Consider the following 14,388-nt stretch of genomic DNA (forward strand, 5'->3'; position numbering starts at 1 on the left):
AGGCAGCAGAGCCCAACTGTCGATCTCTTCCTGCTGAGCCTTCCAACTAGATGTCTTATAAATGACTCTTGGAACAGAATGTAAAGAAAGTAATTGAAAAAGAAAAGACTTTAAAAAAGCCCCAGAATTATTATTATTATCTGCTTTGGCCTCTTACCTTGATCACCAAGTACTAGGGCACCAGCTTCCAAAGCAAAATCTCCAGAGGAACTATCTTTTGAAAGAGTTACAGTCAAACCAGAGGTGGTTGTGGTATTACCACAAACATACACGCCACGTGGAGCAACACTGCATACTGCCTAATGAAATGGAGAGTTTAAAAGAATCAAAGTAAAAGGGAAATAATACAGTAGTGGCTCACAAACATTAGCTATATGCCAGTCATTCTTCTAAAAGCTTTCCCATACAATCTTCACCACCACAGTAAGAGTATTATACAGTATTATACACAGTACTATACACCTGTTACTGATGTAGAACTAAGGTCTGAATAGAGTAACTCACACAGCTATGAAGGTGTGAGGTTAGGATTAAATCAAACCCAAGCAGGCTGATTCTAGTCTGTGGTCATGTGAATACACAACTGCAATTTATGCTTCATTTCAAGTTAAAATAGCAAATATATAAGTATTAATTTTAGTTTCAGAAACCCCAGTGCTTCTTTAAACACCAGGTAATAAAATGGCTTAATAGTGTTCACCATGAAACAAGGTAACAGTACACAGAAAAGTAGTTAAGTAGTGCAAGAGCTAAAAGCATGGACCTCTGGAGGCAGGTAGATCTGTTTAAACAGGTCTTGGCTCTATCTTGTACCTACTGGTGGTGCTACTCTTGAACCTCTCTTGAAACCTCAGCTTCCTTCGGTTTTATTACACACTGCCTTGAGGGTTAAATGAGATCATATACGCAGACTTAACCTGGTACATGGCATATATGTGCCTCGTGCAAGGCCACTGTACACCTCTGTGCACCTCACAGCCCTAGTAGGCAGTGCTTACCCTCCTATGTCAATAGTGTGCTCTGGACTGATGTAGCACACACCTAAGGGAAGCTTTGGTGCCTAGCTAAATAAATGGTAGCTATCATTATTTTTGTTACTTGTAATTCCTTAGTTGTTAGTTTGAGAATATGTTGGCTTACTAAATGGTCAGAGGAAAATAGTTTAAAAATATAAATGACTCATAACTGTTCAGTTCAGTTCAGTCGCTCAGTCGTGTCTGACTCTGCGACCCCATGAACCACAGCACACCAGGCCTCCCTGTCCATCACCAACTCCCGGAGTTTACCCAAACTCATGTCCATTGAGTCGGTGATGCCATCCAACCATCTCATCCTCTGTCGTCCCCTTCTCCTCCTGCCCTCAGTCTTTCCCAGCATCAGGGTCTTTCCCAATGAGTCAGCTCTTCGCATCAGGTGGCCAAAGTATTGGAGTCTCAGCTTCAACACCAGTCCTTCCAATGAACACCCAGGACTGATATCCTTTAGGATGGACTGGCTGGATCTCCTGGCAGTCCAAGGGACTCTCAAGAGTCTTCTCCATCATAACTGTTAGTATTAGCCTAATTTTTAAAAACTTTGGCTTAGTGGGGCTAGCAGACTTAAATGAAATTCAGATTCCCACACACACTTTTACCCGCATACCTTACCTAAGTATACTGTTTTCATTTTTACCATCTACTCTGTTTCACCTATAACTGGATACTCTGTGTCTCAGTTACCAGGTTTGCAGCAAGGGTTCAGAACAGAATAAAAACAAGTTGGCCCAACTGGCCAAAACAAAATATGAAAACACAGGATTTAAAAAATATCAGATTAGAAATTAAAATAACTGATTTTTGAAGTATACTTTTTATTTAAATATAATGTACATAATTATAGTACATATAACTGTACAGTTAGCAACAAATTTCCATGCAACTGACACCCATATCAAGAAACAACATAACTAGCATTCCCAAAGTCCCTTTCTAGGCACCACCCAGTTAGCTTGTAACACAATAAACTAGTTGTGATTTATATGAAACTTTAAATGAATAGAAAAAAAAAAAATAACTAATTTAACACTCAGCCATAGGGAATAATGACCCTGATGGACAGGTTATTAATACAATGAGGAGACCAGAGTTTTCAATTCTGGCTGCACTTCAGAATCACCTGTGGTTATAAACGTATAGATGCTAAGATCCTTAACCAAGAGATTCTTAATTCTTAATACTGGGGAAGGCCACAGTATTTTCAAAAAGCTCCAAAGCTGATAGTGATAGGGTTCCTAACCATTCTTACATTGGCTTGGCAGGTGTCACTCCAAGCACAAGCATTCCAAAGGCTGCACCTTCTAGGGCAGCACGGGGAGAACTACTAGGCTCTGATGGGCAGAGCTAGAATCTTGGGGACCAACAACATATTGGTCATGGGAATTCCCTTGTTTTAGACTCAGAGAGAAGCAGTGGAGATGGATGTGATTGACCTCTATCAGACTATTCTTAAAGCCGAATTCAGTGTTTATATAGTTGTATAAAGAAATATTGGGTGAGCCTGCTTTACTTTCTTGAACTATTCTATTCATAGGTAAGGTCACAACAATAAAGACTAGTATAGCAATGCTGCATACAAAAAATGGTTAGAGGGACTTCCCTGGTGGTCCAGTGGCTAAGACTTCATCCTCCCAATGCAGGGCAGGGGGGGCCCCAAGTTAAATTCTTGGTCAAGGAACTGGATCCTGCCTGCTGCATCTAAAGATCCCACATACCCCAGTGAAAACCGAAGACCCTGAATGTCACAACTAAGACCCAGTACAGCCAAATAAATAAATAAATATTTTTGAAAAGAAAGAAATTGTATTTTTTTTTTAAATAAAAAAAATAGGGGTTAGGGAAATGGTTAATATTTTACAATAGTTGACATCTTAACAGAGCAGTATGCTTGTACAGCCTGTGTGACAGGAGACTGGCTCAATGTGAAAGGATGGTCAGATACAAGTTACTCACACAAACCCCCAACTCACTCACACTATTTGACAAATGATATCCTCTGGAATACAAATACCCCATGTTTTAGGAAAATTCATTAGTGAATTATTCATGCATTTTATAAGCAAAAGGTCAAATCCTAAATGTCTGATTTCTTACCTGTAGCATCTGACTTTTTCCCAAGCCTGGGTCTCCAACAACAAGGACATGGGGATCTCCTCGAATTGGAATTCTGTTTTTGTCATCTGCATATTTCTGGCTTCCTCCAAAGAGTGCTAATGCCAAACCTGCTTTAACAAGCTCAAATGTGAAAGAAGAGAGAGAAAAAACAAGAAAGAAAAACAAAGATGACTAGCAAAAGGGGTGCTCCTCCTATATTTAAAACATTTGTGTGGGGATTTTTTTTTAAAAAAACATGACTGCATTTTGCTTTTCTCTTTTCCTAAGAAAAGTCTAAAAATACACTTCTTTAATGTAAATGATTAGAAAGCATATAAAATAAGGTATCGTAAAAGTCACCAAGTAAAGACCTACCTTGCCAGGCATTGAATCCATTCCACAAACCTGAGAAGTATTGGTTAGCTTCTGCTTTGCCATCTACTGTGTCCAGAGTCACTTTAAAAAAAGTCCATTCCTACTAACTCTAATTGGTAGGAAGTTCTATCTTATAAGGAACTGTGGTTTCTCTGTCACATCATTCATTTATGGAGAATAATGATTCATATTAAACTATGAATAACTAGCCAACAGAAATTACTATTTTTTGTAAAATCTTAATATTCTATTTTTGCTAAATTTATGTATTTTTTAGTAAAATGAAGTAAAATACTTACTTCATGACCAAAAATGACAGGGCAAAGCGAGCTGAAAAACAGAATACAATTCATAAATTCTAACTCACATTTTCAGGTGATAAAGATCTACTTTACAATCTGCTTAATTTACTTTACTTAGTACCAAACAGCTCAAGAAACTTTATTCTAACAATAAATTTATCAAAATTCTTGATGAATCTATAAAGGGAAGAATACTTTAGAAATTGTGTCTATGTAAGGGAGACAGGGTACTTACAAAGCATTTACATTACTAGCCTTTAAAACGCATCATAGGGACTTCCCTGACAGTTCAGTGGTTAAGATACTGCATCAGGGGTTTGATCCCTGGTTAGGGAACTAAGATTCTGCATGCAGTGTAGCACGGCAAAAAAAAAAAAAAATTATAATCATGTGTTATGATTATGGGTTATTTTGCACCCTAATACTTTAGGGTAAAGAATTATCTTTTATATGAATAGACATCTTTAGACCTGTGTAGCCAAGTCATTGAAAGAAGGAGACTAAAGGGTGAACTGAATACACAATATTTAAAGAAAGAATAAAATTTCATTTTTTCAGTTGAAAGAATCAGAATAAATAAGGTCATATATTAACATATCAAGTATTATATTTAATATAAAGAAGTATCTCACATCTGTCAGTTGTATAAACAGGAACAAAAAGGACAGGGTGGGAGACATACAATCAGGAATAAACTCTGAATCATTTTCTCTCTGTTAATATATGTAAACACAAAGTTGGTATCCTGCCATATCCCCTTGGCAAATATTGTTCAGCATGCTCCTGCAGATCACTGCTCACCTCCTACCAAGCAACTGCATCTGTGTGCCAAAAGGCTTTCTACGGCTGCAGAAGCATTAGCAGCAGGCAGGCTGGGCAGAACAGAAGTGCTGGCATGTCTAATATTCTCAGGAGCAGCTCCAAATCTAGACCCTTAAATGGAAAAATACTGAGGCTAGGTCTTTAGTCAAGTGTCCCAGAGGCCTCAGAAAAGATTAAGCCTTCATTAAGGCACCAGACACTGATTGCCTCCCTTCTCTGTCTCACTTTCTCATTCCCTTCTCAGTATTTCTGGGGATTATCTCCCAGTAAACCACACTTATGCAAATCATTGTTTCTGAAGGAACCTAAACTAAAACAGCCTTCTATTTGTCTTCTCCATTCTCTTCTCAAAGGCTTCCATTTGTTAATCTAGCAAGGGTTGACAAGGAGATCCAACCAGTCCATCTTAAAGGAGATCAGTCGTGAATATTCATTGGAAGGACAGGTGTTAAAGTTGAAACTCCAATACTTTGGCCACCTGATGTGAAGAGCTGACTCATTGGAAAAGATCCTGATGCTGGGAAAGATTGAAGGCAGGAGGAGAAGGGGACAACAGAGGATGAGATGGTTGGATGGCATCACCAACTCAATGGACATGGGTTTGAGTGGACTCTGGGAGTTGGTGATGGACAGAGAGGCCTGGCGTGCTGTGGTTCAAGGAGTAGCAAAGAGTCGGACATGACTGAGCAACTGAACTGAACTGAACTGAAGGGGTGACAACATTTTTCATAAAGGGCCAGAAAATAAATAGTTTCACTTTTACTGTCTAGGTCCTAACTACCCAACTTTCATTAAAGCAACAATCAATAATTTGCAAATTAATGGGTAGGGCTGTGTTCTAATAAAACTTTATTTACCAAAATAGGCAGCTTTCCTAGTTTGCCAATCCCTGCAAAATTAACAAATGGAGAGCCAAGAAAAATTCTAGATTTAGAACTAAAAGGTAAAAGCAAACTGTAGGAAGGAAACCCAAGTTTTTCATACTAACATACGTACTTCATTAAGTATGGCAGAAAAAAGGACCACCGCACATGTTCATTGTTATTTTAATTGGTAAGAGGTACCCAAGAGGTGTTTTGATCCTCAACCAGGGAGTTCCGTGGCCACCTGCTACAGACCACTCACCACTCCACCACTTACCACCAGATCACCGGAGTCTCCCTAGGTCAGGGCACCCTATCTATCAGGATGGGTTTGGATGGCTATCTATTCAAAGGATATCTTTGAGGGTTTAAGAACAAAAAACCCTCAAGGAATCTATACTTTTCCCAACTTGCTAATTAACATATTAAAGGCAGAAAGAAAAAAGTGTCAAATTCTCCTAGAGCCCAAAGGCTAAATGACAAGATCTATTTTTCTAATACAATGCACTTCAAAATCTCAGTTCCTTACCTCTGTTTGGTATATCTACTATCTAGTCTCTCATTTTCTATTTCTTCAAAATTATCCAAAAAACTGCCAAAATAACAGCACATTGTGTTAACCATGTTAAGGATATAATGAAATCTCATTTAATCTTTAGAACAACATTCTGAGGCAGGTGTTATTATTTCTACTTTAGAAGATAAAAATGAAGGAGAAATTAAATGCCCCAGATTACAACTGGAAGTGGCTGAAGCAAGATTCTAACTTAGGTTTCAGATCAGATCAGTCACTCAGTCATGTCCGACTCTTTGTGACCCCATGAATCGCAGCACGCCAGGCCTCCCTGTCCATCACCAACTCCCGGAGTTCACTCAGACTCACGTCCATTGAGTCAGTGATGCCATTCAGCCATCTCATCCTCTGTCGTCCCCTTCTCCTCCTGCCCCCAATCCCTCCCAGCATCAGAGTGTTTTCCAATGAGTCAACTCTTAGCATGAAGTGGCCAAAGTACTAGAGTTTCAGCTTTAGCATCATTCCTTCCAAAGAAATCCCAGGGCTCATCTCCTTCAGAATGGACTGGTTGGATCTCCTTGCAGTCCAAGGGACTCTCAAGAGTCTTCTCCAACACCACAGTTCAAAAGCATCAATTCTTCAGCACTCAGCCTTCTTCACAGTCCAACTCTCACATCCATACATGACCACAGGAAAAACCATAGCCTTGACTAGACAAACCTTTGTTGGCAAAGTAATGTCTCTGCTTTTGAATATGCTATCTAGGTTGGTCATAACTTTCCTTCCAAGGAGCAAGCGTCTTTTAATTTCATGGCTGCAGTCACCATCTGCAGTGATTTTGGAGCCCAGAAAAACAAAGTCTGACACTGTTTCCACTGTTTCCCCATCTATTTCCCATGAAGTGATGGGACCGGATGCCATGATCTTCGTTTTCTGAATGTTGAGCTTTAAGCCAACTTTTTCACTCTCCACTTTCACTTTCATCAAGAGGCTTTTTAGTTCCTTTTCACTTTCTGCCATAAGGGTGGTATCATCTGCATATCTGAGGTTATTGATATTTCTCCCGGCAATCTTGATTCCAGCTTGTGTTTCTTCCAGTCCAGCGTTTCTCATGATGTACTCTGCATAGAAGTTAAATAAACAGGGTGACAATATACAGCCTTGATGAACTCCTTTCCTATTTGGAACCAGTCTGTTGTTCCATGTCCAGTTCTAACTGTTGCTTCCTGACCTGCATACAAATTTCTCAAGAGGCAGATCAGGTGTTCTGGTATTGCCATCTCTTTCAGAATTTTCCACAGTTGCTTGTGATCCACACAGTCAAAGGCTTTGGCATAGTCAATAAAGCAGAAATAGATGTTTTTCTGGAACTCTCTTGCTTTTTCCATGATCCAGGGGATGTTGGCAATTTGATTTCTGGTTCCTCTGCCTTTTCTAAAACCAGCTTGAACATCATGAAGTTCACGGTTCACATATTGCTGAAGCCTGGCTTGGAGAATTTTGAGCATTACTTTACTAGCGTGTGAGATGAGTGCAGTTGTGCGGTAGTTTGAGCATTCTTTGGCATTGCCTTTCTTTGGGGTTGGAATGAAAACTGACCTTTTCCAGTCCTGTGGCCACTGCTGAGTTTTCCAAATTAGGTTTATATCTCCCTAAAAAAGTCTGTAACCACTATAGCAAAAGTACCTCTACACTGTTTCTTCTCTATTGCAGGACAATAACAGAAATAAAAACTATTCTGAAATACTTCTCAATAGTAAGTGACTTCTATATGACTCTCTTTCTTGCTTTCTAAAAGTAAACAAGCAACCCTCTGCTCTACATACAACTAATTGAAATTACTTTGGAATTCACTGCCCCATGACTCTTCTGTTGAGTAACCAGTTAATGTGAGATAGTAAATTTTCCTTATTGTTTCAACTAGAGATGAGCAATCTTATTTGTAAAGGTACAAACAGTAAATATCTGTGACCCATCTCTATCACGTCTACTCAACTCTGTCACTGTAGCTCAAAAGCAGTCAGACGCTATGTAAATGAACGAGTGTGGCTGTGTTCCAATAAAAGTCTGTTTTTGGACAGCAAAATCTGACTTTCACATAATTTTGTATGTCATGAAATATTCTTCTTCTGATTTTCTTCAGTCATGAAAAAACATAAAAACCAATATTAGCTCACAGGCTATACAAAAATGAGTAAATAGCTGAATTATATCTCTTCCACCCTGCCCTTTTTGTTTGTATGAATAGGATTATATAATTGATGAATGGAAAATACTTCTTTATAGTCAACATAATACTTCATATATTCATATATGGCCTTATGTATTCTAATTCTTTGAACTGAATATGAAATTTCAGTTCAAATATGAATAGAAATAAAATATGAATAGAAATAAAATATGAAATTTTATCCCTTCTTTAAATATTATGTATACAGTTCACCCTTTAGTATCCTTTCAGTGACTTGGCTGCACAGGTCTAAAGATGTCTAATGAATTGTAATTTGCAACCATTTTGACTGGTTTTCAGTTACTGGTAGCCAAAAGCACCCCCAACATGCACATGATAAAATAAAACTTGAGATAATCTCATACATACTTGACAATGAGTTTAAACAGGTTTTCTTCAGACTGAATCTCCTGGATGGCATAAAGGTCTTTAAGTGAGAACTCCATCAATGCTCCATGCTTACATCCATCCTCGGAAGCCTTTGTTTTCTGTCCTTTGTTATTGCTAACAGAATTTGCTTCAATGTACAAAAGGAACATGCATTTGTCATTCTTATTTCGAGAACCTGTAAATTTCAAAGTACAAAAATACAGTAATTGGTATTTTCATTTTCCCTACAGAGATTCAAGTAGAATGTAAAAGAAAGGCATGGTGAGTTATATTACTAAATAAACCTTTATTTTAGAGTTAAAGTGTCACCTATATAAGAATCAAAGAGTTCTTTAAACTGCTGGAAATTCAGAAATATCTTTAAAAGGGAAAAGATGAATGCTGACAAACTACTGAGAGACAGTCAGATTGAGGAAAGTCATACCACACCTTCCTCAGCATTGGAGACTTTGACAACTCCGGTAATAGTCACTGTGTCTCCTGGGACACAGCTATCCACGAGATCATGAACAAGCTCACATTCTATTGTTCGTGGAATCCGACCTGCTTCTCGCTGATCATCAGACATCAACTCCTGTATTCTAAAAAGTTAAACAGTTTTCAGTCAGGACTTATACTGACTCTAGGTTATTTCTTCAACATATTAACTAATCAGGGTCCACATGGTGCTAAGCTAGATAAAGGGCAGTTCTTTAGTTTAAAAAAGTTCAACAGTATATCTAAAACTACTTTGGCAATTTCCAATTAAAGATAGCAGAATAGGCACATGCATTAGCCTACCTTCCCATCAAAATGTGCACCAAGATGACAGTCACTCAAAGAGTGAAGGGAAATTTGGGGGTGTGCGGAGGTGCCATCAACAAGTAAGAGATATGAAATTTTAGAAAATAGAAAATGGAAAAGTATTGATGGATAAAATAAGGTGAATTCCAGAATACACACAGGAAAAATTTACACAGGTACAAGAGCAGTGGGAGCCAATGTTCTCAGCCCCAGAGAGCCTTCTAAGTTGGAGCTGGCAGGAATGAAAACTGGGAGTGGATGGCTGAAACAAAACAAGATAATCAACTGAAAGCAAGTCACTGAATAGCTATTCAGAAATTATTTGGAAGGTGGGTAGACAGGAAGGCACAAGAATGAGGGCACCCCACCAGAGCCATCAGGCCTCCCTACGCAGCAAAACCAGAGCACTGTTTCAAGGAAACAGACCATCTACTCTGTGAAGGTAGATAAAGTGTCCAGAGGGGAGTCAGAGCTCCAACATAAGGCTCCTCATTCTGGCACCTGAGGAGCCCAAATCAAATTAAAAAACACATTCATAAAGCAAAAGGTGATAGTCAAAACCGTACCTTCTATCCAGTGATGAGGCTTTTTGAAGAAAAACTCCTACCCAAGAAATAGCAAAGGAAACCTACCTACCTACTTCAAATTTCTCATTCCTCATCAGATATTTGAGGATGAAATGGCAACAATTCAAAAAGGAGAGGAGCATTAAAAACAAAACAAGCTAACAGTTTCTGAGAAAACATTACCTTCACAAAACAAGAATAAGCTGCTATAAAAAAGAAACTATTGGAAAACACAGGTGTGAAATCAGGAAAGTTCAGTTCAGAAGCTCAGTCGTGTCTGACTCTTTGCGACCCCATGAACTGCAGCACGCCAGGCCTCCCTATCCATCACCAACTCCCGGAGTTTACTCAGACTCATGTCCATCAAGTCGGTGATACCATCCAGCCATCTCATCCTCTGTCATCCCCTTCTCCTCCTGCCCCCAATCCCTCCCAGCATCAGAGTCTTTTCAATGAGTCAACTCTTCGCATGAGGTGACCAAAGTATTGGAAAGTTAAAGATGTATATAAAAAGCAAACATTTACAGAAGGGATACAAGCAAAAAAACAAAGAAATCTAGAGAAGAACATAAAACAAAGGATGGGGGGATTCCCAGGTGGTCCAGTGGTTAAGAACGTGTCTTGCAACTCAGGGAACATGGGTTCGATCCCAGGCCATGGAGCAACTAAGCCCACATGCAAAACTAGAGAACTTACATGCTGCAACTACTGAGCCTCTGTGTTCTACAGCCCAAGAGCCACAACTAGAGGGAAGCCCTAGTGCCTGGAGAACCTTGGGCACCACAACAAAGAGCATATGTGCCACAAATAAGACCCAATGCAGTTAAATAAATATTTTTTTAAAAAAAAGCAAGGGTGAAGGATAAGCAACTAAATGGATAAACCTGAAGGGAAGTACAAAGAGAGAAAACAGAAAGGAGATATTCTAGAGTGGAAAAGAGTGTCAAGCAGAATGAAGACATGATCAGATAGACTCAAACTTTTCCAGAACACCATAAATAAAAAGATTACAAAGAGTTGGAAAAGTGCTAAACAAGATTAAAGTCCAAATATGAAGCATGTTAAAATATGAAATAATTCAGTGAAGCATGAGAAAAGATAATCCATTTTTTAAAAACATTCTCTCTTTAAAAAAAAATTTATTTGGCTGTATCTTAGTTGTGGCACAGGGGCTCAGTAGTGGCAGCCCATGGGCTTAGCTGTCCCATAGCACATGGGATCTTAGTTCTCTGACCAGGGATCAAACCCACGCTCCCTGCATTGGAAGGCAGATTCTTAACCACTGGACCAGCAGGGAAGTGCCAAAGATAATCCATTTTGATTTTGATGCTTGGTCATTTACCTTTAAGGGGGGAAAAAGCCCAACAAAACAACCCAACCCAATTACACAAATTACATTTCCTTCTCTTGGCATCTGATCACCTGAGTTGATTCTTTGTTGAACAATATTTACATTATCATTAAAAACATAAGTGCTGTTTGTTGGTTTTTATCAGATATGACCTATGAATAAAATATAACAGATAATTCTGATTAAGAAACAGAAGGAAACCTGGACAATTTAAAAATAACATTTTAGCTGGAAAAAGTCCAAAGGTGGAAGGGGAAGAAGGGAAAGCAGGTACCATTGAAAGGTTGTTGTTGACCCACAAAAAGACGCCGGGATTCTTGGCCTCCGGAGGAGGAGAATTCAATCCGGGGCCAGAGACGAGGCTTGATCACTCAGAGCTTTTGTGTAATAAAGTTTTATTAAAGTATAAAGAAGATAGAGAAAGCTTCTGACATAGGCATCAGAAGGGGGCAGAAAGAGTACCCCCCTGCTAGTCTTCAGCTGGATGTTATATAGTCATTAGCAGTCTGTTAATAAAAGAATGTCTTAAAACTCAGAATGGCACCAGGTCCCTCATCCATAAGATGTATTTTGGGATAATCTTGGCACCAGACAATTCATCCTGGGCCATAAAACAATTGACTTGAATCTTGTAGAAGGGCAGATTACCATACAAATAGTTTTATTTACATAGATTAGGGGAACAATGAGTATAACATACTGCTTTGTCAAGTAGGTTCTGAGCCATTAGGCGGAACTTGAAGACAGAGTTTGGGGTAAATGCATAGTACATTAACATAGCTTACTGCTGCTGCTAAGTCACTTCAGTCGTGTCCGACTCTGTGTGACCCCATAGACGGCAGCCCACCAGGCTCCCCCATCCCTGGGATTCTCCAGGCAAGATCACTGAAGTGGGTTGCCATTTCCTTCTCCAATGCATGAAAGTGAAAAGTGAAAGTAAAGTCGCTCAGTCATGTCTGACCCTCAGGGACCCCACGGACTGCAGCCTTCTAGGCTCCTCCGTCCACGGGATTCTCCAGGCAGGAGTACGGGAGTGGGGTGCCATTGCCTTCTCCGAACATAGCTTAAGGACAAACATTTCCATAAGAAAAATGCATTGGTTAACTCAAGGTTTGAGAATAGTTAACTTCAGGTGAAACCAGGTGTCATTATGGCAACACAGTATTTTAAGAGAAACCTCCTTTTAAATTTGTATAGAGAAGGAAAAAAATATCGCTAGTTTGTTTCCTCCTGCGGTCAAGAGAGATAAAAATGTCGGACACTTGCAGCCTATTTCCTCTGTTTGGAGACCCCTGGCCTTCCTGCCTGTTACTCTCTCACCATGTCTCTAATGTCCTCAGCTCACAGAGTGGATGAGTAAAGTGAAAAAAGAGACATGATAATGCTATCTAGAATTATGTATAGGACAAGAAGTTGTAGGAACTGTGACCTTCTATGTTGATTAAGTTTTTTAAAACATTTAATATGCATTATTTTAAAACCTTCTAATCACTTACATGATGAATGTAAGCACAAACCCGACTGCACAATTACCCACTACCTTCACTCTCAAAGCACATTTAAAAACTGCCAAACTGGGACTTCCCTGGTGGTCCAGTGGTTAAGAATTCGCCTGCCAATGTAGGGTACACGGGTTTAATCCCTGGTCCAGGAAGATCCCTCATGCCACAGGGCAACTAAGCCCATGGACCACAACTACTGAGCCCACGCTCTAGAGCTCACGAGCCACAACTACTGAGCCCACGTGCCACAACTACTGAAGCCTGAATGCCTAGAGTCCATGCTCTGCAATAAGAGAAGCCACCAAAATGAAAAGCCCACGCACTACAACTAGAGAGTAGCCTCCACTCGTCACAACTAGAGACAGCCTGAGCACAGCCAAAAGTAAATTAATCAATTAAAATCCTGGTGAACTGCAATGAGAAGCATCAGAATGACACAAACATGCTAAGATCACTTTGCTTTAAAAAAAGTATATTTTAGACTTTTCTTATTAAAAGAACACCTATTTCTATGGCACCTTTGGAAAAACTTAAAAACATAGATAAACAGAAAGAAGAAAATAACAATCACCCTCATCTCACTTCCCAAACAGTATACTCTCAACATGTCTTATTTAACAGTGTTGTTTTTTAAAAAAAGATAAATAAAGTCAGTATTATATATTAATAGCAGAAAACATTCTGTGACCTGCTTTATCACTAAACTTAGTGTAAACATTTCTGGATGTCATTTCGAAACACTCTCCTACATCATCATAATTAGTGGCTATACAGTAATTCACTGTACCATCCTTCTTATAATATTAACTTCAGATGTTTAGGCTATTCTCAATTTTTGGTCATCAACACTGTGAAAACGAACCTTCAGCAAGTAATTTCTGCAAGTGTTGTGACTGTCTTCATCAGATGAACTCCTAGAACTGGGACTGCTTCTGATTCTGATATGCACTATAAAACTGTCACCCTGATGCATCCAAACATTTCAGTGCTAGCTGAAAAACTATAATTTAATTCCTTATGGACATCCAAACTAAGGCTCAGGAAAAAATGAAACTGAATTTACCGTAAATGGCAAGAAGGTGCCCTTTCTTCTAGGGCAAAAAATCATTTTATCAATAGACTAAAACAACTATCATGTAAGCTAACATTGCATTAACAAAGTTTTACTATAACTGACTCATTTAAAATGAACTTGAGTAATACCTTTTAAAAACCCACAAAAAGGATTTAAATGGTATGGGGAGGGAGGTGGGAGGGGGGTTCAGGATGGGGAACACCTGTACACCAGTGGCGGATTCATGTTGATGTACACAAAATCAATACAATATTGTAAAGTAATTAGCCTCCAATTAAAATAAATAAATTTATATTTAAAAAAAAAAGGATTTAAATGTCCTCTTTTTCTCAATCATCTACTCCTAAGTTTGATTTCCTAAAATTAGGAGATGATCATTCAAATTCAGTTAAAATACTTACGCCTATTTTTAGCCTGCTATTTTTCCCTGAAAACAAAGAGACTTTAAAATCACTTAAAAGCCATAATAATGTAATTAAATCACTGG

The 14,388-nt window shown here is 38.9% G+C and overlaps 1 protein-coding gene across 2 annotated transcripts in view; it reads right to left on the reverse strand.

Annotated features, from left to right (window-relative positions):
• Window positions 1-14,388, reverse strand: part of MCM8 (minichromosome maintenance 8 homologous recombination repair factor) — a 46,104-nt gene that overhangs the window by 17,069 nt on the left and 14,647 nt on the right. For both annotated transcript variants that reach the window (XM_027559403.1, XM_027559404.1), the window contains exons 9-13: window positions 9,054-9,205; window positions 8,604-8,799; window positions 3,803-3,833; window positions 3,129-3,269; window positions 158-299 (exon numbers count right to left, since the gene is read on the reverse strand). In XM_027559403.1, coding sequence (XP_027415204.1) covers window positions 158-299; window positions 3,129-3,269; window positions 3,803-3,833; window positions 8,604-8,799; window positions 9,054-9,205 — 662 coding nt within the window. The remainder of the gene's footprint in view (window positions 1-157; window positions 300-3,128; window positions 3,270-3,802; window positions 3,834-8,603; window positions 8,800-9,053; window positions 9,206-14,388) is intronic.

The sequence above is a fragment of the Bos indicus x Bos taurus genome, chromosome 13, assembly GCF_003369695.1.
Source record: "Bos indicus x Bos taurus breed Angus x Brahman F1 hybrid chromosome 13, Bos_hybrid_MaternalHap_v2.0, whole genome shotgun sequence".
In the NCBI taxonomy this organism is placed as follows: Eukaryota; Metazoa; Chordata; class Mammalia; order Artiodactyla; family Bovidae; genus Bos; species Bos indicus x Bos taurus.